Genomic DNA, 20,028 nt, shown 5'->3' with positions numbered 1-20,028 from the left:
ACATTACACTGGTTTAAAGGGAAACATTTAAATGTCTTGGAATGGCAGAGTCAAAGCCCAGACCTCAATCCAGTTGAGAATCTGAGGCATAACTTGAAGGTTGCTGTACACCGACGCAACCCATCTAACTTGAAGAGTTGGAGCAATTTTGCTTTGAGGAAAGGGCAAAAATCCCATTGGCTAGATATGCTAAGCTAATAGAGACATACCCCAAGAGACTTGCAGCTGTAATTGCTCTACAAAGGTGGCTCTACAAAGTATTGGCTTTGGTGAGGGGGAGTGCCTATGCACACTCCAGATTTCTGTTTTTTCATCTAAAGTATTGTTTTTGTCACAATAAAAAACAATTTGCACTTTTTAAAGTGTTAAGCATGTTGTGTAAATCAAATGGTGCTCACTCCCCCCCAAAAAAAATCCATTTTAATTCCAGCTTGTAATGCAACAAAACAGGACAAACATGAAGTGGGATGAATACTTTTGCAAGACATTGTAAGTGTTTTGCTAATGCCATCACATGGGAAATTGACAAGGAAATAGTTCAAGCCCAACCTTGCGACCCTCCAGAAGCCTGCCCTCCTGGTCTTGTGTTCATCCCACCACAGTTCCAAGGCCAACTCATTACCTGGGCTCATTCATCCCCTGCAACTGGACATCCCAGTAGTCAACGTACATATCAGCTCATCTGAACTAGGTATTGGTGGGAGAACATGATGTCTGAGTTCAACAGGTTCGTTTCCACTTGCTCTGCCTCTGCCTAAGCCAAGGTACCTTTGGCTCCACCCATGGGTAAACTCTGTCCGCTGGCTACACCCCAAAGACCCTGGTCCCATCTGGCCATAGATTTCATCATGGATCTACCCAATTCACAGAACAACACAGTCATCATGGTGGTCATTGACCGATTCTCCAAGGTGTTAAGGCTCATCCCCTTGGCTGGTCTACCCACTGCCTTTGAAACCACCAAACTCCTCTCCTGACATGTCCTCCAGTACTATGGGATCCCTGAGGACATTGTAAGTGAATGGGGCCCCCAGTTCACTTCCAGGGTGTGGACTAAGTTCATTGACAAGCTAGGGGTTTTGGTGAGTCTAACCTCAAGACACCACCCACAGTCCAATGGCCAAGTGGAATGCGCCAATCAGGAGATCGGGCGCTGCCTGAAGGTGTTATCTCTGGAAACCCAAAAGACTGGTCACAATTCCTGCCCTGGGCTGAATACACCCAAAATTCTATGAAACACTCTGCCACCCAGCTCACACCATTCCGCTGCATCCTTAGATATCAGCCACCATTGTTTCCATGGGACGACTCACCCTTACAAATCCTGGCAGTGGACTCCTGGTTCTGAAGAAGTGAACAAGTGTGGCAAAGTGTTCACCAGAGGCTAGAACAGGTGGCCGGTAGGTATAAACTCTATGCGGACAAGCACAGAGGGGAAACACCTGTGGACTCACCTGGAGACGGTGTGGGGGTGTCCACAAAAGACCTGTGAGATCCCAACACAGGGCATAAGCTCCATGCCTGATACATGGGTCCTTTCAAAATCCTCCACAGAATTAACAAAGTGTCTTACAGACTTGAGCTCCCACAACATTGATGCCGGTCACCTACTTTTCATGTGTCATGCCTCAAACCTGCCATACAAGGACCCCTGTTCACCACTCAACCAGCCACTGAACCTCCCTTGCCCGTAGAACTGGAGGAACAACCAGTATATCAGGTCCATAAGATCATCAACTCCCATTGTAGACATGGCAACCTGGAATATCTGGTGGACTGGGAGGGGTATGGTCCAGAGGAATGCAGCTGGGGGCTCGCCAACATTATCCAAGACCCACTTCTCATTCAAGAATTCTATACCAAGCATCCCAAAAAGACAGCACCCAGGAAAAGAGGTCATCCCAGAAAAGAAAGTGCTCCCAGAATGAGCACCTTGGGGGGTTGAGTGCCCTCCCTCTGCCGAATATTGATTGAAGCCGCACGTGTTTCATATTCGCTGTAATCAGCTCCACCTATTTAAGGACAGCAAACACACACATTGTGAAGTATGGTTCAGTTTATCCATACCTGATCATACTGAGCTGTTGTTCCTCGCTGACTCTCAGTGACTCTGACCCTATTTTCTGTTCATCCCTGACTCTGAACGCTCGCCTAATCTCTGACATACTGTCTGCACATCGACCGACCTCTTGCTCGACTGTGACCTCGTCATTTGTCTCACGATTTTGATTTGGCTGCCAGTTTGTGACACACCCGTTCTCCCCTGCGACTGCATCCATAAGTGCCTGCACCCAGACACTGAATATCGATAGAAATCTTGTTGATAGTAGTTTGAAATGAAACTATGAAGTGACAGGGACATACACCCACTCTGGCATCTTGATTTATTCATAAGATGTCTTTTCATCACCTTTTTTTAAAACTTTCATTATCCATAGGGCAGGTTCTTAACATAACTTTGTTTATATGTAGGCTTTGTTACATGAAATTTGGCATGATGGTGTATATTATTCTCTGGCCTGTACCTACGAGGCCTTTTTCTCAACAAAGCATGACATCATTTATTATGTTGTCAAAGAAACTGGGGAGGCGTGATCAATTTCTAAACTATAAAAACACCAGTGCTGTTTGAGTCATAAGTCATTTAATTAGTTACTGTTTTCCTTGAAGCTCTGTAGGCATTAGTGAAATGGTGTATTCATGAACCTGATGGACTTGAACCAATCTGATCGCTGTATGAATTTCTCCTGTCCAGAGAGATCTGTATCTCCTGCTGCTTATATCTTACTGTACGTGTGTTCAGCTGCTCTGGTTCTTCTAACAGTGTGTGGAAATCTGCTCGTCATCATCTCTGTTTTTCACTTCAAGCAGCTTCACACACCAACAAACACACTCGTGTTCTCTCTGGCCGTGTCGGATTTCTTTGTTGGTGCTTTTGTAATGCCGCCGATGTTAATCTGGATAATCGAGTCATGCTGGATATTTGGGAGAGATTTCTGTACCAGTTATTCATTGATTAATGGTTTCATCACAATCGTGTCCATCTATAATATTGCTCTGATTGCTGTGGATCGATATTTGGCTCTCTCAAACCCCTTTCTCTACATGAACCATGTCTCTGTGAGGATTATTCTCGTTGTAATTGTTTTTGACTGGGGTGTATTGATGGTCTATAACTTGGCACTCTTATATTTCAATGGAAACATCATGAATGTTTTACTGTGTCCTGGAGAGTGTTTTTACTTAGTAAATGAGGTTTGGTCTGTAATTGATATTGCATTTTCATTGATCTTTCCACTTTCTGTCATAATCATATTGTATACTCGGGTTTTTGTGATTGCTAAGAAACATGCCACTGCGATCAGAGAGCTTAATAATCACACACAATCTAAAACACAGAAAATCACATCACACTCGATGAAATCTGAGAGAAAAGCAGCTAAAGTCCTCGGCATTTTAGTTTGTGTATTTCTGGTGTGTTTACTTCCGTATTTTATTTACAGCTTATTAGGTGATGTTATTGAAGTCCAGCAAGAAACTTTTCATTCAGTCATTTTCATAATTTATCTTAATTCCACCATTAATCCATTTATTTATGCTCTGTTTTACCCGTGGTTTAGGAGGTGCAGTAAATTAATTATCACTCTGCAAATATTCCAAACAGACTCTGCATTAATAAACGTACTTTCATGAACAGCCTTTTTCTACTCCACTTGATGTTCCCAAATATTCTTTCGATTACGTTCATTATGCCATATATTAAATATGTTTTATATATATATATATATATATATATATATATATATATATATATATATATATATATATATATATAAACAGTCCTTATTCTATATTTCAGCTTTCATTTCCTGATATTTACATATAGATGTATTAAACAGACAAGAACATGACACCACTGGTGTGCCAAAATATACAAACTGATAGTCTTTAGGTAAATTAAAGTAATTAACACTTAATATTTGGTTGCATATCCCTTGTTTGCAATAACTACATCAAGCTGGTAACCCTGTGACATCACCAAACTGTTGTTGTATTTTTGTAATGGGTTTCCAGGCTTGTAGCACAGCTTCTTTCAGTTTTATCACTTCTCTCTATACATGAGTGACCTCTGGCCTCATGAGGTGGAGAACCAGACACTCCAGGGTCTTCATAATAGAGGATGTTAAGGCCAACGGGCAGTAATCGTTTATCTCAACTGGTCACCCTACTTTGGGCATCGGTACGAGACAGGATGTTTTCCACTGCACTGGAACTTTGCCTAGTCATAGACTCATGTTGAAGAGCCACCAGAGGGGCTCAGCTCGCTGGGCTGCACAGTCCTTCAGGAGTCTTGGACACACACCGTTTGGGCCTGCTGCTTTCCCTGGACGCAGTCTCCCAAGCTCCACCCTCACCTCATCAACTGTGAAGGATGGGGGCAGGTAACCAGAAGTGGTGGGTGCTGCAGCTGCATTGGTAGGGGAGCTGTTGCATACAGGAGACAGTAGAGTGGACAGTGGAGCAGGAGCAGCATCTGAAGTGATGGTGGGAGAGCCAAATACTTGTTTTGTAATGTTGAGTAGCTAGTCTGATAATAATAAGAAGGAATTTGGACTTACCTGAAGTAGGCTAAATGTAAAATAACAGCATTCAAGGCTGTAGGTGAATATCTTTTAATGTTGTTATTTTTATGTATAATGTTATTTTAGTCAGCAGCAACTGTTAACTGAAATTATAAGATTTAAGATGTTAACATCGTCCTGGCCTGCAGGCAATCCCTGGTGGGGTCAACAATAAAAAAACAAAAAAACAATTACAGCGTTTTTTTCAAAAACTGAGCAATGTAAGTATCATATTGAGGTATTTCACTCATGTGACCAAGTCATGTGATGCTGCCATTTTGGACGGCACGGCTCGAATCAGTTTGAATGCGAGGAAGGCGACAAACGAAAAACATAAAAGAAAAAGGAGCGAGATGCAGAAAACACCTTCACTATCCAGCGATGTAGGGCATTTACAGGGCGAGCAGAGGGAGAGGGATTTGCAAAAATTGAGGTTAGCAGGCTTAGAGAACGACGTTTACCTGCTTCCACCAGGATTGCTCACTGACGTACGGAAGTACACGAAGCCCTCGTCTTTACCTGACTTCGGCCCACAGGATCTGTATACCTATGTCGTTAAAAACCCATCGCCATACACAGGTATTGATCTGAAAGCGTATAAGAGTTTGGATGCCTACAAATATTTTGTCAGGCTGGGTAACATGCCTACATCAGTGGGTCGTCCCTGGAGCCGGTGGTCGCCATCTGATTACAGCTAAGGTTTGTTCACATTTTCATTTACTTTCGGTCCTCAGGATAAACAAAATGTTATTAAATGTCATTGAAATAACTTCTTAGTCTGTTGAGACATGGCCCGTTATAAATTTGCTGTTACCAGGCAATGACCAAGAACTGTATTATTAGGGTCGGTGTCTGTGTTGTAGCAGTGTACTAGCAGCTAGCTGTTAGCACTAGCTAATGTCAACAACATCGTAGCTAGTATGTTACTGTAGCAATGTTTACGTTCAGTCATTTGGATGACTGTTAAAACCTTTCAGTCTCAAGTTTTTCCTTTACTGTATTTACTAGTTTACTGAGCTAGCGCGCTCGGCCAAACCGGGAGCCATCGCGCGCTCTCCAGCCGAGCCATCGCGCGCTCTCCGGCCGAGCCATCGCGTGCTCTCCGGCCGAGCCATCGCGCGCTCTCCGGCCAGGCCGGGAGCCATCGCGCGCTCTCCGGCCAGGCCGGGAGCCATCGCGCGCTCTCCGGCCAGGCCGGGAGCCATCGCGCGCTAGCTCAGTAAACTAGTAAATCCAGTAAAGGAAAAACTTGAGACTGAAAGGTTTTAACAGTCATCCAAATGACTGAATGTAAATATTGCTACAGTAACATACTAGCTACTGTTGTTGACATTAGCTAGCTTGCTGTCCAAAATGGTGGACACCGGGGCGTCACGTGACCCTGTGACGTCAGGTGAAATACCTCAATTGCCTGTTAACTTTCCCAGATGTGGCAGATATTCTTTTGATAATGTTGAGTAGCTAGTCTGACAATAATAAGAAGGCATTTGCACTTACCTGAAGGCACGAGTGTGAATCATTTCAATTTTTTTTTTGTTATTAATTTTTGGACATTCCCTTTTTGTTAGAAGTTACAGTTAAAGTTTTTGTGATGATATTCTTCATCCTGCTGAGCTCAGCAAATGTTTAAATAAAACATGCAGAAGACATGAAATTTTGGAGCCTGATTAATATACCAGACAAATAACAATTTGATCATGTATGGCTAGTGTTGACCAGGTAGGCCTTTGTCTACCAATGTTCATTCAGTTAGAAATCTCACAATTCTAATGTATATTGAGACTTCTTTACATACAGTATATATATATATATATATATATATATATATATATATATATATATATATATATTATATGCATTTTCACAAAATGTAATCATTTGCTGACAGCTCAGTCCCACCCAGTTCAAAAATCCTATCTGCACCCCTGATTGGCTATAATAATAATAGTAACAAGTGTTGCCAGGCAAAACAGACCTCGCATGGTAGCACCAATGACTTGACCTGCCTGATATTTGACCCCCAACCACAAAGAAACTATGAGAGATACCCCATCATGTAGCATATCAATGGAAGCAGAATTGAAAGATGAACATTTTGGATTTGGTTTGAAGTAAATATGATGAATATGAAGGAAGATATTGCAAAAAAATGATTTTGACCTTTTTGGTGACCTCAACCTTGAACGGATGACCCTTAAAATATTGGAGGTTCTATTTGAGACCAATACCCATCTATCCTGAAAGTTTCATGAAGATTGGTCCAGCCATTTTTCCATAATGTTGATAACAAAATAACAAAGAAACAAACAACGAAACCCCACCGAAAACAATACCTCGTCCCCTGGTGGACTCCGTCCCGGGCAAGGTAATAATAATATATACAGTATGTGTCCACAACTTACATAACATATCATTTGGTTTTTTGGAATTAAGATACAAAAACGTAACTGTGTTCTGCTAAAGGTTTCATTTAGTAAATTCATTTAGTAAAAACGGAGATTGTTAGCAGAATTACAATTTCAAAATAGGTTTTAAAATGAACAGTATACTGCCAGTGCATACGCACACACATATTACAAAACTTCACGAGTCTCAGGGCAGAGTATACTTCAGGGATGAGAATTTTCCGCCGATCGGCGGATTTCCGACTTTTTCAGACCAAAATGATCGTTTTTCAGATCGATGTAAATCCGTTGAGAAATTTTCGGGGGGTGGGGTGGGTGTATGATTAACGATCTGTGGTCACCTTATAACGCAGACATCCCAAGTCTCCCGGAACTTCCAGGAGTCTCCTGCATATTGATAGAAGCGAGCAAGAGCGTGCGCGCGCAACATTAAGGTCTGCATCACGCATCTTAGAATGTGCGCGCGCAAGGGAGACTGTGTGCAGTGTTGCCAGATACTGCTGACGTTTTCCATCCCAAAATATGTTCAAAACCCGCCAAAATGCACTTAAAACTGCCCAATGTGGCAACACTGCCTGTGTGCCTGTTCATGTAGCGCATGCCAGACAAAGAGCATCCTGATTGGGTTACTCAGCAAAATAAGCCAATCAGCTTTCAGTGTGGGCGGGCTTTTATCCCTTTTCTCGAGGACCGAAGTTTTCAGTTGAGTCAGTGCGGCCTACAGGATCGTCATGGCAGAGAGAGCGCGCGCCCCAAAAAACCAAAGTACACAACCCACTTCCCCTCAGATTACACAAAAGAATCTCCCTGTCTAATAAGGGTCAACAATAATGACAGTTTCGCGTGATGTACTGTTTGCAACAGTGATTTCAGCATTGCCCATGGTGGCTTAAGTGATTGTAAAGGAAATGTTGAGGTGAGGAGTGTCATTTCATGTGCATTATATTTAGGTCTACAACAGGCTGTCATGAAAAGACCAAACTTATTGAAGATTTCCGTAAAATAACAATGTATGAATATACATCATATATATCAAATACACGTCATATATGTGTGTATCTTTTTATAAATGGGGTTAGCTTGTCTAATGTAGCATGTTGGGGAGAATCATAGTATCGTATCTATACTTCTGAAAAAATTTTAGGTATGATACCGTGTATAACTCTCCTACTTATTGCTCATTTCATAGGGGGACGGGGACGGGGACGGGGGGATTGCTGGTATGTGCCGCGGGAGCGCCTGCCCAAATTTTTTAGTCCGAGATGAACTTATAGTTTATGATTTAAAAAAATTTTCCAATATGTAATGCCAATTGTACATGCCTGTTCTTTAACTCAAAATCACCATCTTGATCTTCAGATTGACCGTATGGTATCTGTATTACATTACACAACATCCTGTCCAGATAAAACCTAGTTAGTACACACAACAGTTGAAAGGGAAGTGATAAGTGATGTTGAATGTTCCCTGCTTAATATGCAAGAGCTCCTGCTACAATGATAACATCAGAAGAAAGCTTAAGAGAATTATATGATAGAACTTTTTTTCTGGTTTGCACTTCATTTTAAAGGATTAGAGTATTCAAAGACATGAATAGCTAAAATGCAGAAATATAATACTGTAGAGCTCGTTTATATTAAAAGGTGCATTGATTTTTTGAAATCATCAAATGTGAATTGATTAAAAACAAGTCTCTTGTACGATATTCATCATTTTCACCTGGTAGTCCACCAAGAAGGGGAATTTATTTCCAAATAAATTGCAACTTTTTGCTGATAAAATTAATGGTTTTGGGGTAAGAAAAAAAAAGCCAAAAATCATTAGCCCCTGGAACCCCTGGGCCCAGCCCCCCTGGGCCATGGGCCCCGCCAAGGTTTTTTCAGACATTTTAAATATTTTTCATTCTCATCCCTGATACTTCCATGGACATGGCGTCTCACCACACGGACACGAACATGCACATGGCTGTCTCCAAAGTATTCACGATTTTCTGCTGTTACACAAGCTGAATGCATGTGTACTCCGACTATATTGTCACACTAATCTTACAGGAACCAATTCATTATCATGGCCTGGAGTGAAAGAAATGCTTTCACTGGGAGGAAATTTCACCAGTATTGTGTCTTTAAAGCAGAAAAGGGGACAAAAACTGACATGAATATTGTGATACTTGGATGAGGTTACTGACCACATTTTTAACCAGGGAATTAGTAATTGTATTGAAATATATTTTAAAGTAACCTCCCAACCCTGACAATGCCTACTGTGCCTATTTGTTCAAACAAGGTATGATATTACCTCATATGTATTATGCTGTCACTCAAACTCAGGGGGCGTAATCTATTTCTATACTATAAAAGCACCAGAGCTGCGTGACCCACAAGTTATTCAACTGTGACCTTACACACTGGTTTACAGTCGTAGCATGTGATACATGAGGGGTTTCTTTTAGTGCTGTAGGCATTAGTGAAATGCTGTATTCATGATTCTGATGGAGTTTAACCAATCTGATCGCTGTGTGAATTTCTCCTGTCCAGAGAGATCTTTATCTCCTGTAGTTTATATATTTCTGTACGTGTGTTCAGCTGCTGTGGTTCTTCTAACAGTGTGTGGAAATCTGCTCGTCATCATCTCTGTTTTTCACTTCAAGCAGCTTCACACACCAACAAACACACTCGTGTTCTCTCTGGCCGTGTCGGATTTCTTCATTGGTGCTTTTGTTATGCCGCCGATGTTGATCTGGATAATCGAGTCATGCTGGATATTTGGAGGAGGTGTCTGTCTCTACCTTTTATTGATTAGTGGTTTCCTCACAATCGTGTCCGTCTATAATATTGCTCTGATTGCTGTGGATCGATATTTGGCTCTCTCAAACCCCTTTCTCTACATGAACCATGTCTCTGTGAGGATCACTCGTGTTGTAATTGTTTTTGACTGGGGTGTAGTGATGGTCTATAACTTGGCACTCTTATATTTCAATGGAAACTTCATGAATGTTTTACTGTGTCCTGGAGAGTGTTTTTACTTTGTAAATGAGGTTTGGTCTGTAATTGATCTTGTAATAACATTTATTTTTCCACTTTCTATCATAATCATATTGTATACTCGGGTTTTTGTGATTGCTAAGAAACATGCCAGTGCGATCAGAGAGCTTAATAATCACACACGGCCTGAAACACAGAAAATCACATCACACTCGATGAAATCTGAGAGAAAAGCAGCTAAAGTCCTCGGCATTTTAGTTTCTGTATTTCTGGTGTGTTTACTTCCATATTATATTTACAGATTTTTAGGTTATGTTATTGAAGTCCAGCAAGAAACTTTTCCTACAATCATTTTCATAATTTGTCTTAATTCCACCATTAATCCATTTATTTATGCTCTGTTTTATCCATGGTTTAGGAGGTGCATTAAATTAATTATCACTCTGCAAATATTCCAAACAGACTCTGCATTAATCAATGTATTTTCATAAACAGCTGGGGGTTTTTTTTGTTTTGTTTTGTTTTAATTCCACCTGATCATGTTCCCAAATATTGCTTTTACTGTATATTCATCATTATCTTCTTCTCCCTTGTCCAGCACTGCTGCCATTCCGGCTCCATTTGGACCCTCTTGAGCCATGTCATAATAATTGGAGCATAATTTTAAGCCAGATGCCCTTCCTGCCACAACCCTCACACCGGTTCATCAGAGGGTTCACCATCTTGCTTAAGAAATGTCCCAAGCACCTCGAGTGGAACAAGGCTGCGGAGGATGCCTTCAAAGAGCTCAAATCAGCCATCACAATAACACCAATTCTCAGACATCCAGATCCCTCAAAATCATTCATCGTGGCTGTAGATGCCTCCGAGACAGAAATGGGAGAGGTGTTGTCACAGCGCTTTGGGGAGAAGCCCAAGCTACACCCTGTTGCCTTTTTTTTTTTTCGAAGAAACTCTCAACGTCTACACAGAATTATGACATCAGGAATCTGGAACTTCTTGCAGTAAAGCTTTCCCTAGAGGAATGGAGACACTGGCATGAGGGGGCCACACATCCATTTGTTATTCTCTCTGATCCTAAGAACCTTGAATATCTAAAGACAGCCAAATGGCTGAATCCATGTCAGGCAAGGTGGGCACTCTTCTTCACACCTTTCCAGGTCACCATCTCCAACCGTATTGGTTCCAAAAACACTAAGGCCAATGCATGATCCATAATTCAGACATCTACAACTATCAACCAAGAACCCACTCCTATCCTGCAACCTACATTGTTTTACAAAAGTGTTTATCCCCCTTGATGTTTGTCCCATTTTGTTGCATTACAACCTGGAATAAAAATGGCTTGTTTGGGGGGGGGGGGGGGGGGGGGGTCGCATCATTTGATTTATAAAACATGCCTACCACTTTAAAGGTGCAAATTGTTTTGTTTTTTATTGTGACACAAAGAATAATTAAGAGGAAAAAACAGAAATCTGGAGTGTGCATAGTAATTCACCCCTTTCATATGAAATCCCTAAAAAAGAGCTGGTCCAACCAGTTAACTTCATAAGTCATATAATTAGTTGATTAAGATCCACCTGTGTGCAATAAAGTGTCCTATGATCTGTGACATGATGTCTGTTTAAATCAACCTGTTCTGGAAGGCCCCTGACTCTGCAACATTACGAAGCAAGCAATATGAAAACCAAGGAGCCTCCAAACAGGTCAGAGACAAAGTTGTGGAGAAGTATAGATCAGGGTTGGGTTATAATAAAAATCCAAACTTTGAATATCCCACGGAGCAACATTAAATCAAATATAGCAAAATGGAAAGATTATGGCACCACTACAAACCTGACAAGAGAAGGCCACCCACCAAAACTCACAGACCAGGCAAAGTGGGCATTAATCAGAGATGCAACAAAAACACCAAAAATAACACTGAAGGAGCTGCAAAGGTCCACAGCGGAGATGGGAGTATCTGTCCATAGGACCACTTTAAGCTATATGCTCCACAGACCAGAGCTTTATGGAAGAGCAGCCAGAAAAAAGCCATTGCTTAATGAAAAAAAATATATATAAGAAAACACATTTGGCGTTTGCCCAACAGCATGTGGCAGATTCCCCAAATGAATGGAAGTAGATTCTCTGGTCAAATGAGACTAACGTTGATCTTTTTGGCCATCATGGGAAACACGATATGTGGTGCAAACGCAACACTTTCCATCACCCTGAGAACACCATTCCTACAGTGAACCATGGTGGTGGCAGCATCATGCTGTGGGGATGTTTTTAATCTGCAGCGACAGGAAAGCTGGTCAGAATTGAAGGAAAGATGGATGGCACTAAATATGGGGCAATTCTGAAGGAAAACCTGTTTGAGTCAGCCAGAGTTTTGAGACTGGGATGAAGGTTCACATTCTAACAGGACAATGACCCTAAACACACTTTTAAACCTACATTACAGTGGTTTAAAGGGAAACATTTAAATGTCTTGGAATGGCAGAGTCAAAGCCCAGACCTCAATCCAGTTGAGTATCTGTGGCATAACTTGAAGGTTGCTGTACACCGACGCAACCCATCTAACTTGAAGAGTTGGAGCAGTTTTGCCTTGAGGAAAGGGCAAAAATCCCATTGGCTAGATATTCTAAGCTAATAGAGACATACCCCAAGAGACTTGCAGCGGTAATTGCTCTACAAAGGTGGCTCTACAAAGTATTGGCTTTGGTGAGGGTGAATGCCTATGCACACTCCAGATTTCTGTTTTTTCATCTTAAGTACTGTTTGTGTCACAATAAAAAAGTACTTGCACTTTTTTAAGTGTTAGGCATGTTGTGTAAATCAAATGTTGCTCAAACCCCACCCCCCCAAACCATTTTAATTCCAGCTTGTAATGCAACAAAACAGGACAAACATGAAGCGGGATGAATACTTTTGCAAGACACTCTAAGTGCTTTGCTAATCCTGTCACATGGGAAATTGAGAAGGAAATAGTTCAAGCCCAACCTTGCGACCCTCCAGAAGCCAGTCCTCCTGGTCTCGTGTTCGTCCCACCACAGTTCCCAGGCCAACTCATTATCTGGGCTCATTCATCCCCTGTCACTGGACATCCCAGTAGTCAACGTACATATCAGCTCAGCTGAACTAGGCATTGGTGGGAGAACATGATGTCTGAGTTCAACAGGTTCGTTTCCTCCTGCTTTGCCTCTGCCTAAGCCAAGGTACCTCGGGCTCCAGCCATGGGTAAACTCTGTCCGCTGGCTACACCCCAAAGACCCTGGTCCCATCTGGCCATACATTTCATCATGGATCTACCCAAGTCGCAGAACAACACAGTCATCATGGTGGTCATTGGCTGATTCTCCAAGGTGTTCAGGGTCATCCCCTTGCTTGGTCTAACCACTGCCTTTGAAACCACCAAACTCCTCTCCTCACATGTCCTCCAGTAATATGGGATCCCTGAGGACATTGTAAGTGAACGGGGCCCCCAGTTCACTTCCAGGGTGTGGACTAAGTTCATTGACAAGCTAGGGGTTTTGGTGAGTCTAACCTCAAGACACCACCCACAGTCCAATGGCCAAGTGGAATGCGCCAATCAGGAGATCGGGCGCTGCCTGAGGGTGTTTTCTCTGGAAACCCCAAAGACTGGTCACAATTCCTCCCCTGGGCTGAATGAACCCAAAATTTTATGAAACACTCTGCCACCCAGCTCACACCATTCCGGTGCATCCTTAGATATCAGCCACCATTGTTTCCATGAGACGACTCACCCTCACAAATCCTGGCAGTGGAATCCTGGTTCTGAAGAAGTGAACAAGTATGGCAAAGTGTTCACCAGAGGCTAGAACAGGTGGCCGGCAGGTATAAACTATATGCGGACAAGCACAGAGGGGAAATACCTGTGTACTCACCTGGAGATGGTGTGTGGGTGTCCACAAAAGACCTGTGAGATCCCAAAACATGGCAGAAGCTATATGCCTGATATATGGGTCCTTTCAAAATCCTCCACAGAATTACAGACTTGAGCTCCCACAACATTGATGCCTGTCACCTACTTTTCATGTGTCATGCCTCAAACCTGCCATACAAGGACCACTAGCCACCACTCAACCAGCCAATGAACCTCCCTTGCCTGTAGAACTGGAGGAACAACCAGTATATCAGGTCCTATATATAAGATCATCAACTCCCATTGTAGACATGGCAACCTGGAATATCTGGTGGACTGTGAGGGGTATGGTCCAGAGCATTGCAGCTGGGTGCTTGCCAACATTATCCTAGACTCACTTCTCACTCAAGAATTGTATACCAAACATCCCAAAAAGCCAGCACCCAGGAAAAGAGGTCATCTCAGAAAAGAAAGTGCTCCCAGAATGAGCACCTTGGGGTGTTGAGTGCCCTCCCTCTGCCGAATATTGATTGAAGACACACCTGTTCCATATTTCCTGTAATAAGCTCTGCCTATTTAAGGACAGCAAACACACACATTGTGATGTCTGGTTCAGTTTATCCATACCTGACTATACTGAGCTGTTGTTCCTAGCTGACTCTCAGTGACTCTGACCCTATTTTCTGTTAATCCCTGACTCTGAACGCTCGCTTAATCTCTGACATACTGTCTGCACATCGACCGACCTCTTGCTCGACTCTGACCTCATCATTTGTCTCACGATTTGGATTTGGCTGCCATTTTGTGACACACCCGTTCTCCCCTGCGACTGCATCCATAAGTGCCTGCACACAGACACTGAATATCGATAGAAATCTTGTTGATAGTAGTTTGAAATGAAACTATGAAGTGACAGGGACATACACCCACTCTGGCATCTTGATTTATTCATAAGATGTCTTTTCATCACCCTTTTTAAAACATTCATTATCCATAGGGCAGGTTCTTAACATAACTTTGTTTATATGTAGGCTTTGTTACATGAAATTTGACATGATGGTGTATATTATTCTCTGGCCTGTACCTACGAGGCCTTTTTCTCAACAAAGCATGACATCATTTATTATGTTGTCAAAGAAACTGGGGAGGCGTGATCAATTTCTGAACTATAAAATCACCAGGGCTGTTTGAGTCATAAGTCATTTAATTAGTTACTGTTTTCCTTGAAGCTCTGTAGGCATTAGTGAAATGTTGTATTCATGAACCTGATGGACTTGAACCAACCTGATCGCTGTGTGAATTTCTCCTGTCCAGAGAGATCTGTATCTCCTGCTGCTTATATCTTACTGTACGTGTGTTCAGCTGCTGTGGTTCTTCTAACAGTGTGTGGAAATCTGCTCGTCATCATCTCTGTTTTTCACTTCAAGCAGCTTCACACACCAACAAACACACTCGTGTTCTCTCTGGCCGTGTCGGATTTCTTTGTTGGTGCTTTTGTAATGCCGCCGATGTTAATCTGGATAATCGAGTCATGCGGGATATTTGGGAGAGATTTCTGTACCAGTTATTTATCGATTAATGGATTCCTCACAATCGTGTCCATCTATAATATTGCTCTGATTGCTGTGGATCGATATTTGGCTCTCTCAAACCCCTTTCTCTACATGAACCATGTCTCTGTGAGGATTATTCTCGTTGTAATTGTTTTTGACTGGGGTGTAGTGATGGTCTATAACTTGGCATTCTTATATTTCAATGGAATCTTCAGGAATGTTTTACTGTGTCCTGGAGAGTGTTTTTACTTACTAAATGAGGTTTGGTCTGTAATTGATATTGTATTTTCATTTATCTTTCCACTTTCTGTCATAATCATATTGTATACTCGGGTTTTTGTGATTGCTAAGAAACATGCCACTGCGATCAGAGAGCTTAATAATCACACACAATCTAAAACACAGAAAATCACATCACACTCGATGAAATCTGAGAGAAAAGCAGCTAAAGTCCTCGGCATTTTAGTTTCTGTATTTCTGGTGTGTTTACTTCCATATTTTATTTACAGCTTATTAGGTTATGTTATTGAAGTCCAGCAAACAACTTTTCATATAGTCATTTTCATAATGTATCTTAATTCCACTATGAATCCATTTATTTATGCTCTGTTTTACCCATGGTTTAGGGGGTGCATTAAATTAATTATCACTCTGCAAATATTCCAAACAGACTCTGCATTAATAAACGTACTTTCATGAACATTCTTTTTCTACTCCACTTGATGTTCCCAAATATTCTTTCGATTACGTTCATTATGCCATATATTAAATATGTTTTATATATATATATATAAAACAGTCCTTAATCTATATTTCAGCTTTCATTTCCTGATATTTACATATAGATGTATTAAACAGACAAGAACATGACATCACTGGTGTGCCAAAGTATACAAACTGATAGTCTTTAGGTAAATTAAAGTAATGAACACTTAATATTTGGTTGCATATCCCTTGTTTGCAATAACTACATCAAGCCGGTAACCCTGTGACATCACCAAACTGTTGTTGTATTTTTGTAATGGGTTTCCAGGCTTGTAGCACAGCTTCTTTCAGTTTTATCACTTCTCTCTATACATGAGTGACCTCTGGCCTCATGAGGTGGAGAACCAGACACTCCAGGGTCTTCATAATATAGGATGTTAATGCCACCGGGCAGTAATCGTTTATCTCAACTGGTCACCCTACTTTGGGCATCGGTACGAGACAGAATGTTTTCCACTGCACTGGAACTTTGCCTAGTCATAGACTCATGTTGAAGAGCCACCAGAGGGGCTCAGCTTGCTGGGCTGCACAGTCCTTCAGGAGTCTTGGACACACACCGTTTGGGCCTGCTGCTTTCCCTGGACGCAGTCTCCCAAGCTCCACCCTTACCTCATCAACTGTGAAGGATGGGGGCAGGTAACCAGAAGTGGTGGGTGCTGCAGCTGCATTGGTAGGGGAGCTGTTGCATACAGGAGACAGTAGAGTGGACAGTGGAGCATTTCTGGAGCAGGAGCAGCATCTGAAGTGATGGTGGGAGAGCCAAATACTTGTTTTGTAATGTTGAGTAGCTAGTCTGATAATAATAAGAAGGAATTTGGACTTACCTGAAGTAGGCTAAATGTAAAATAACAGCATTCTAGGCTGTAGGTGAATATCTTTTAATGTTTTTAGTATTATGTATAATGTTATTTTAGTCAGCAGCAACTGTTAACTGAAATTATAAGATTTAAGATGTTAACATCGTCCTGGCCTGCAGGCAATCCCTGGTGGGGTCAACAATGAAAAAACAAAAAAACAATTACAGCGTTTTTTTCAAAAACTGAGCAATGTAAGTATCATATTGCCTGTTAACTTTCCCAGATGTGGCAGATATTCTTTTGATAATGTTCAGTAGCTAGTCTGACAATAATAAGAAGGCAGTTGCACTTACCTGAAGGCACGAGTGTGAATCATTTCAATTTATTTTTTTTTGTTATTTATTTTTGGACATTCCCTTTTTGTTAGAAGTTACAGTTAAATTTTTTGTGATGATATTCTTCATCCTGCTGAGATAAGCAAATGTTTAAATAAAACATGCAGAAGACATGAAATTTTCGAGCCTGATTAATATACCAGACAAATAACTATTTGATCATGTATGGCTAGTGTTGACCAGGTAGGCCTTTGCCTACCAATGTTCATTCAGTTAGAAATCTCACAATTCTAATGTATATTGAAGCTTCAAACCATACAGTGTATATATATATTATAGCCCTGTGATGACCTGGCGACTTGTCCAGGGTGTACCCCGCCTTTCGCACGTAGTCAGCTGGGATAGGCTCCAGCTTGCCTGCGACCCTGTAGAAGGATAAAGCGGCTAGAGATAATGAGATGAGATGAGATTTATATATTATATGCATTTTCACAAAATGTAATCATTTGCTGACAGCTCAGTCCCCCCCAGTTCAAAAATCCTATCTGCACCCCTGATTGGCTAAAATAATAATTATAATAACAAGTGCTGCCAGGCAAAACAGACCCTGCGTGGTAGCACCAATGACTTGACCTGCCTTATATTTGACCCCCAACCACAAAGAAACTATGAGAGATACCCCATCATGTACTATATCAATGGAAGCAGAATTGAAAGATGAACATTTTGGATTTGGTTTGAAGTAAATATGATGAATATGAAGGAAGATATTGCAAAAAAAATGATTTTGACCTTTTTGGTGACTGTGGCAGCGGGGGCGTGGTCAAGCGCCAGTCTGTGACAGGAGGGCGGTGTCAGGGAAGGTAAGTGGCAGAATCACTACACCTGAGAGCAATTAACCTGTGTTTGTGTCTTCCCAGTGACCGCGCCCTATATCAGGAGGGAGAGCGAGAGTGGAAGGAGCTCATCCCTAAACCAGACGCCGATTGTGTGTCTGTGTGTGTCTGTGTTAGTAATTGCATACTGTTAGACTGAAAAGTGTGGCAATAAAGCCGAGTTGTGAACCTGATCTCTGTCCTGCCATCCTCTGTGCTCCAACCACACATAGGGAACATACTACAGTGGTGCCGAAACCCGGGAGTGGAGCACCAACCCAGCAGCACCATGGAATCCTCCCCGTTCGCCGACCTGGTCCACACCCTTGCCACGGCTCAGCAAAGCCAGCACCAGGCGCTCGTCACACTCCGAAAGGAACAAAAGCAGTGCTTCGAAGCCCTGGTGCTGGCCCCGCAGGAAGATCGCGAGGCGTTCCGGCATCTCCTCGCGTCGGCGGGGTCCACCAGCGCTCCGGCCGCGGGCCCATCTCCCCTCACTGTCACCAAGATGGGCCCGCAGGACGACCCCGAGGCGTTCCTCACGTTGTTTGAACAGGTCGCCATAGCCTGGGGGTGGCCGATGGAGCAGCGCGCGGCACGCCTCCTCCCCCTACTAACGGGAGATGCACAGCTGGCCGCGCTACAGCTCCCCGCCGACCGCCGGCTGGCCTATGCGGACCTCCGCCGGGCCGTCCTCCAGCGCGTGGGGCGCACACCGGAACAACAACGCCAGCGCTTCCGCGCGCTGCGATTGGAGAAAGTTGGCCGGCCGTTCGCATTCGGCCAGCAGCTCCGGGACGCCTGCTGGCAGTGGTTGAGGGCCAACGATCGCGACGCCGAGGGAATCATCGACCAGGTGGTACTGGAACAGTTCATCGCCCGCTTACCAGCATGAACCGCGGAATGGGTCCAGTGCCACCGCCCGGTGTCGCTGGATCAGGCAGTCGAGCTGGCGGAGGATCATTTGGCGGCTGTCCCGGCGGCAGGACAGCAAATGGCATCTTCTCTTCTCTCCTCTCCTCTTCTCTCTCTCTCTCTCTCTCCCCCTCCTCCTGTGTCCCATCCTCGCCCCATTCCCCCACCGCGGAGCCGGGGGCCGGCCCCACCCCAGCTGGCCCGCCGCACCCCTGGTGCCCTCCCATTGCTCCCTTCTGTGTCTGTCTCTCCCCCACCTCAGGTGAGTGAGCCCCAGATCACCGGTGCAGAGGGAAAGCCCGGGCCGGTTTGCTGGCACTGCGGGGAGCCAGGCCACCTTCAACAGCAGCGCACAGCAATGGAAGTGGGCGTGGTGGTTCGGATCCCCAATGCGCCAGAGGCCGCCCTCGATCGGGCCGGAGCGTATCGAATACCGGTGAGTATCCAAGGGGCTACAGATCAGGCGTTGGTGGATTCTGGTTGTAATCAGACCTCAATTCGCCAAAGCCTGGTTCAAAACGAGGCATTGGGGGGAGCACAAGGGGTGAAGGTGTTGTGTGTGCATGGAGATGTTCACCGCTACCCTTTGGTGTCGGTCCACATTATTTTCAGAGGGGAAATATTTATAGTGAAGGCGGCGGTTAATCCTCGCCTTACCCACTCTTTAATTTTGGGGACTGATTGGCCGGGATTTCGGGGTTTAATGATGCGCCTAGTAGAGAGTGGGTCCTGCCATTTGACAGGGGGAGGTCCTGGGGTCGCTTTGGTGGGAGCAGCTGTCACAGAGCTGTCTACATCATCTCCGCGTCAGAGTGAGGAGCCGCCAGCTCCTCCTCTCTCTATTGGGGAATCCCTCACGGATTTCCCATTAGAGCAGTCGCGAGACGAGACTCTGCGGCATGCGTT

The 20,028-nt window shown here is 43.4% G+C and overlaps 3 protein-coding genes across 3 annotated transcripts; all 3 read left to right on the top strand.

Annotated features, from left to right (window-relative positions):
• Window positions 1-2,700: 2,700 nt before the first annotated feature.
• Window positions 2,701-3,693, top strand: LOC132871249 (trace amine-associated receptor 13c-like). Its single transcript, XM_060905375.1, has one exon. The coding sequence runs from the start codon at window positions 2,701-2,703 to the stop codon at window positions 3,691-3,693; it is 993 nt and encodes a 330-aa protein (XP_060761358.1).
• A 5,816-nt stretch (window positions 3,694-9,509) lies between these two features.
• Window positions 9,510-10,502, top strand: LOC132875926 (trace amine-associated receptor 13c-like). Its single transcript, XM_060913085.1, has one exon. It carries the CDS (start codon window positions 9,510-9,512, stop codon window positions 10,500-10,502), a length of 993 nt encoding a protein of 330 aa, XP_060769068.1.
• A 4,639-nt stretch (window positions 10,503-15,141) lies between these two features.
• Window positions 15,142-16,134, top strand: LOC132871239 (trace amine-associated receptor 13c-like). Its single transcript, XM_060905363.1, has one exon. The coding sequence runs from the start codon at window positions 15,142-15,144 to the stop codon at window positions 16,132-16,134; it is 993 nt and encodes a 330-aa protein (XP_060761346.1).
• The last annotated feature ends 3,894 nt before the right edge of the window (window positions 16,135-20,028 follow it).

Source organism: Neoarius graeffei, chromosome 2, assembly GCF_027579695.1.
Source record: "Neoarius graeffei isolate fNeoGra1 chromosome 2, fNeoGra1.pri, whole genome shotgun sequence".
Taxonomy (NCBI): Eukaryota; Metazoa; Chordata; class Actinopteri; order Siluriformes; family Ariidae; genus Neoarius; species Neoarius graeffei.
This window is presented reverse-complemented; position numbering and strand designations above follow the sequence as displayed.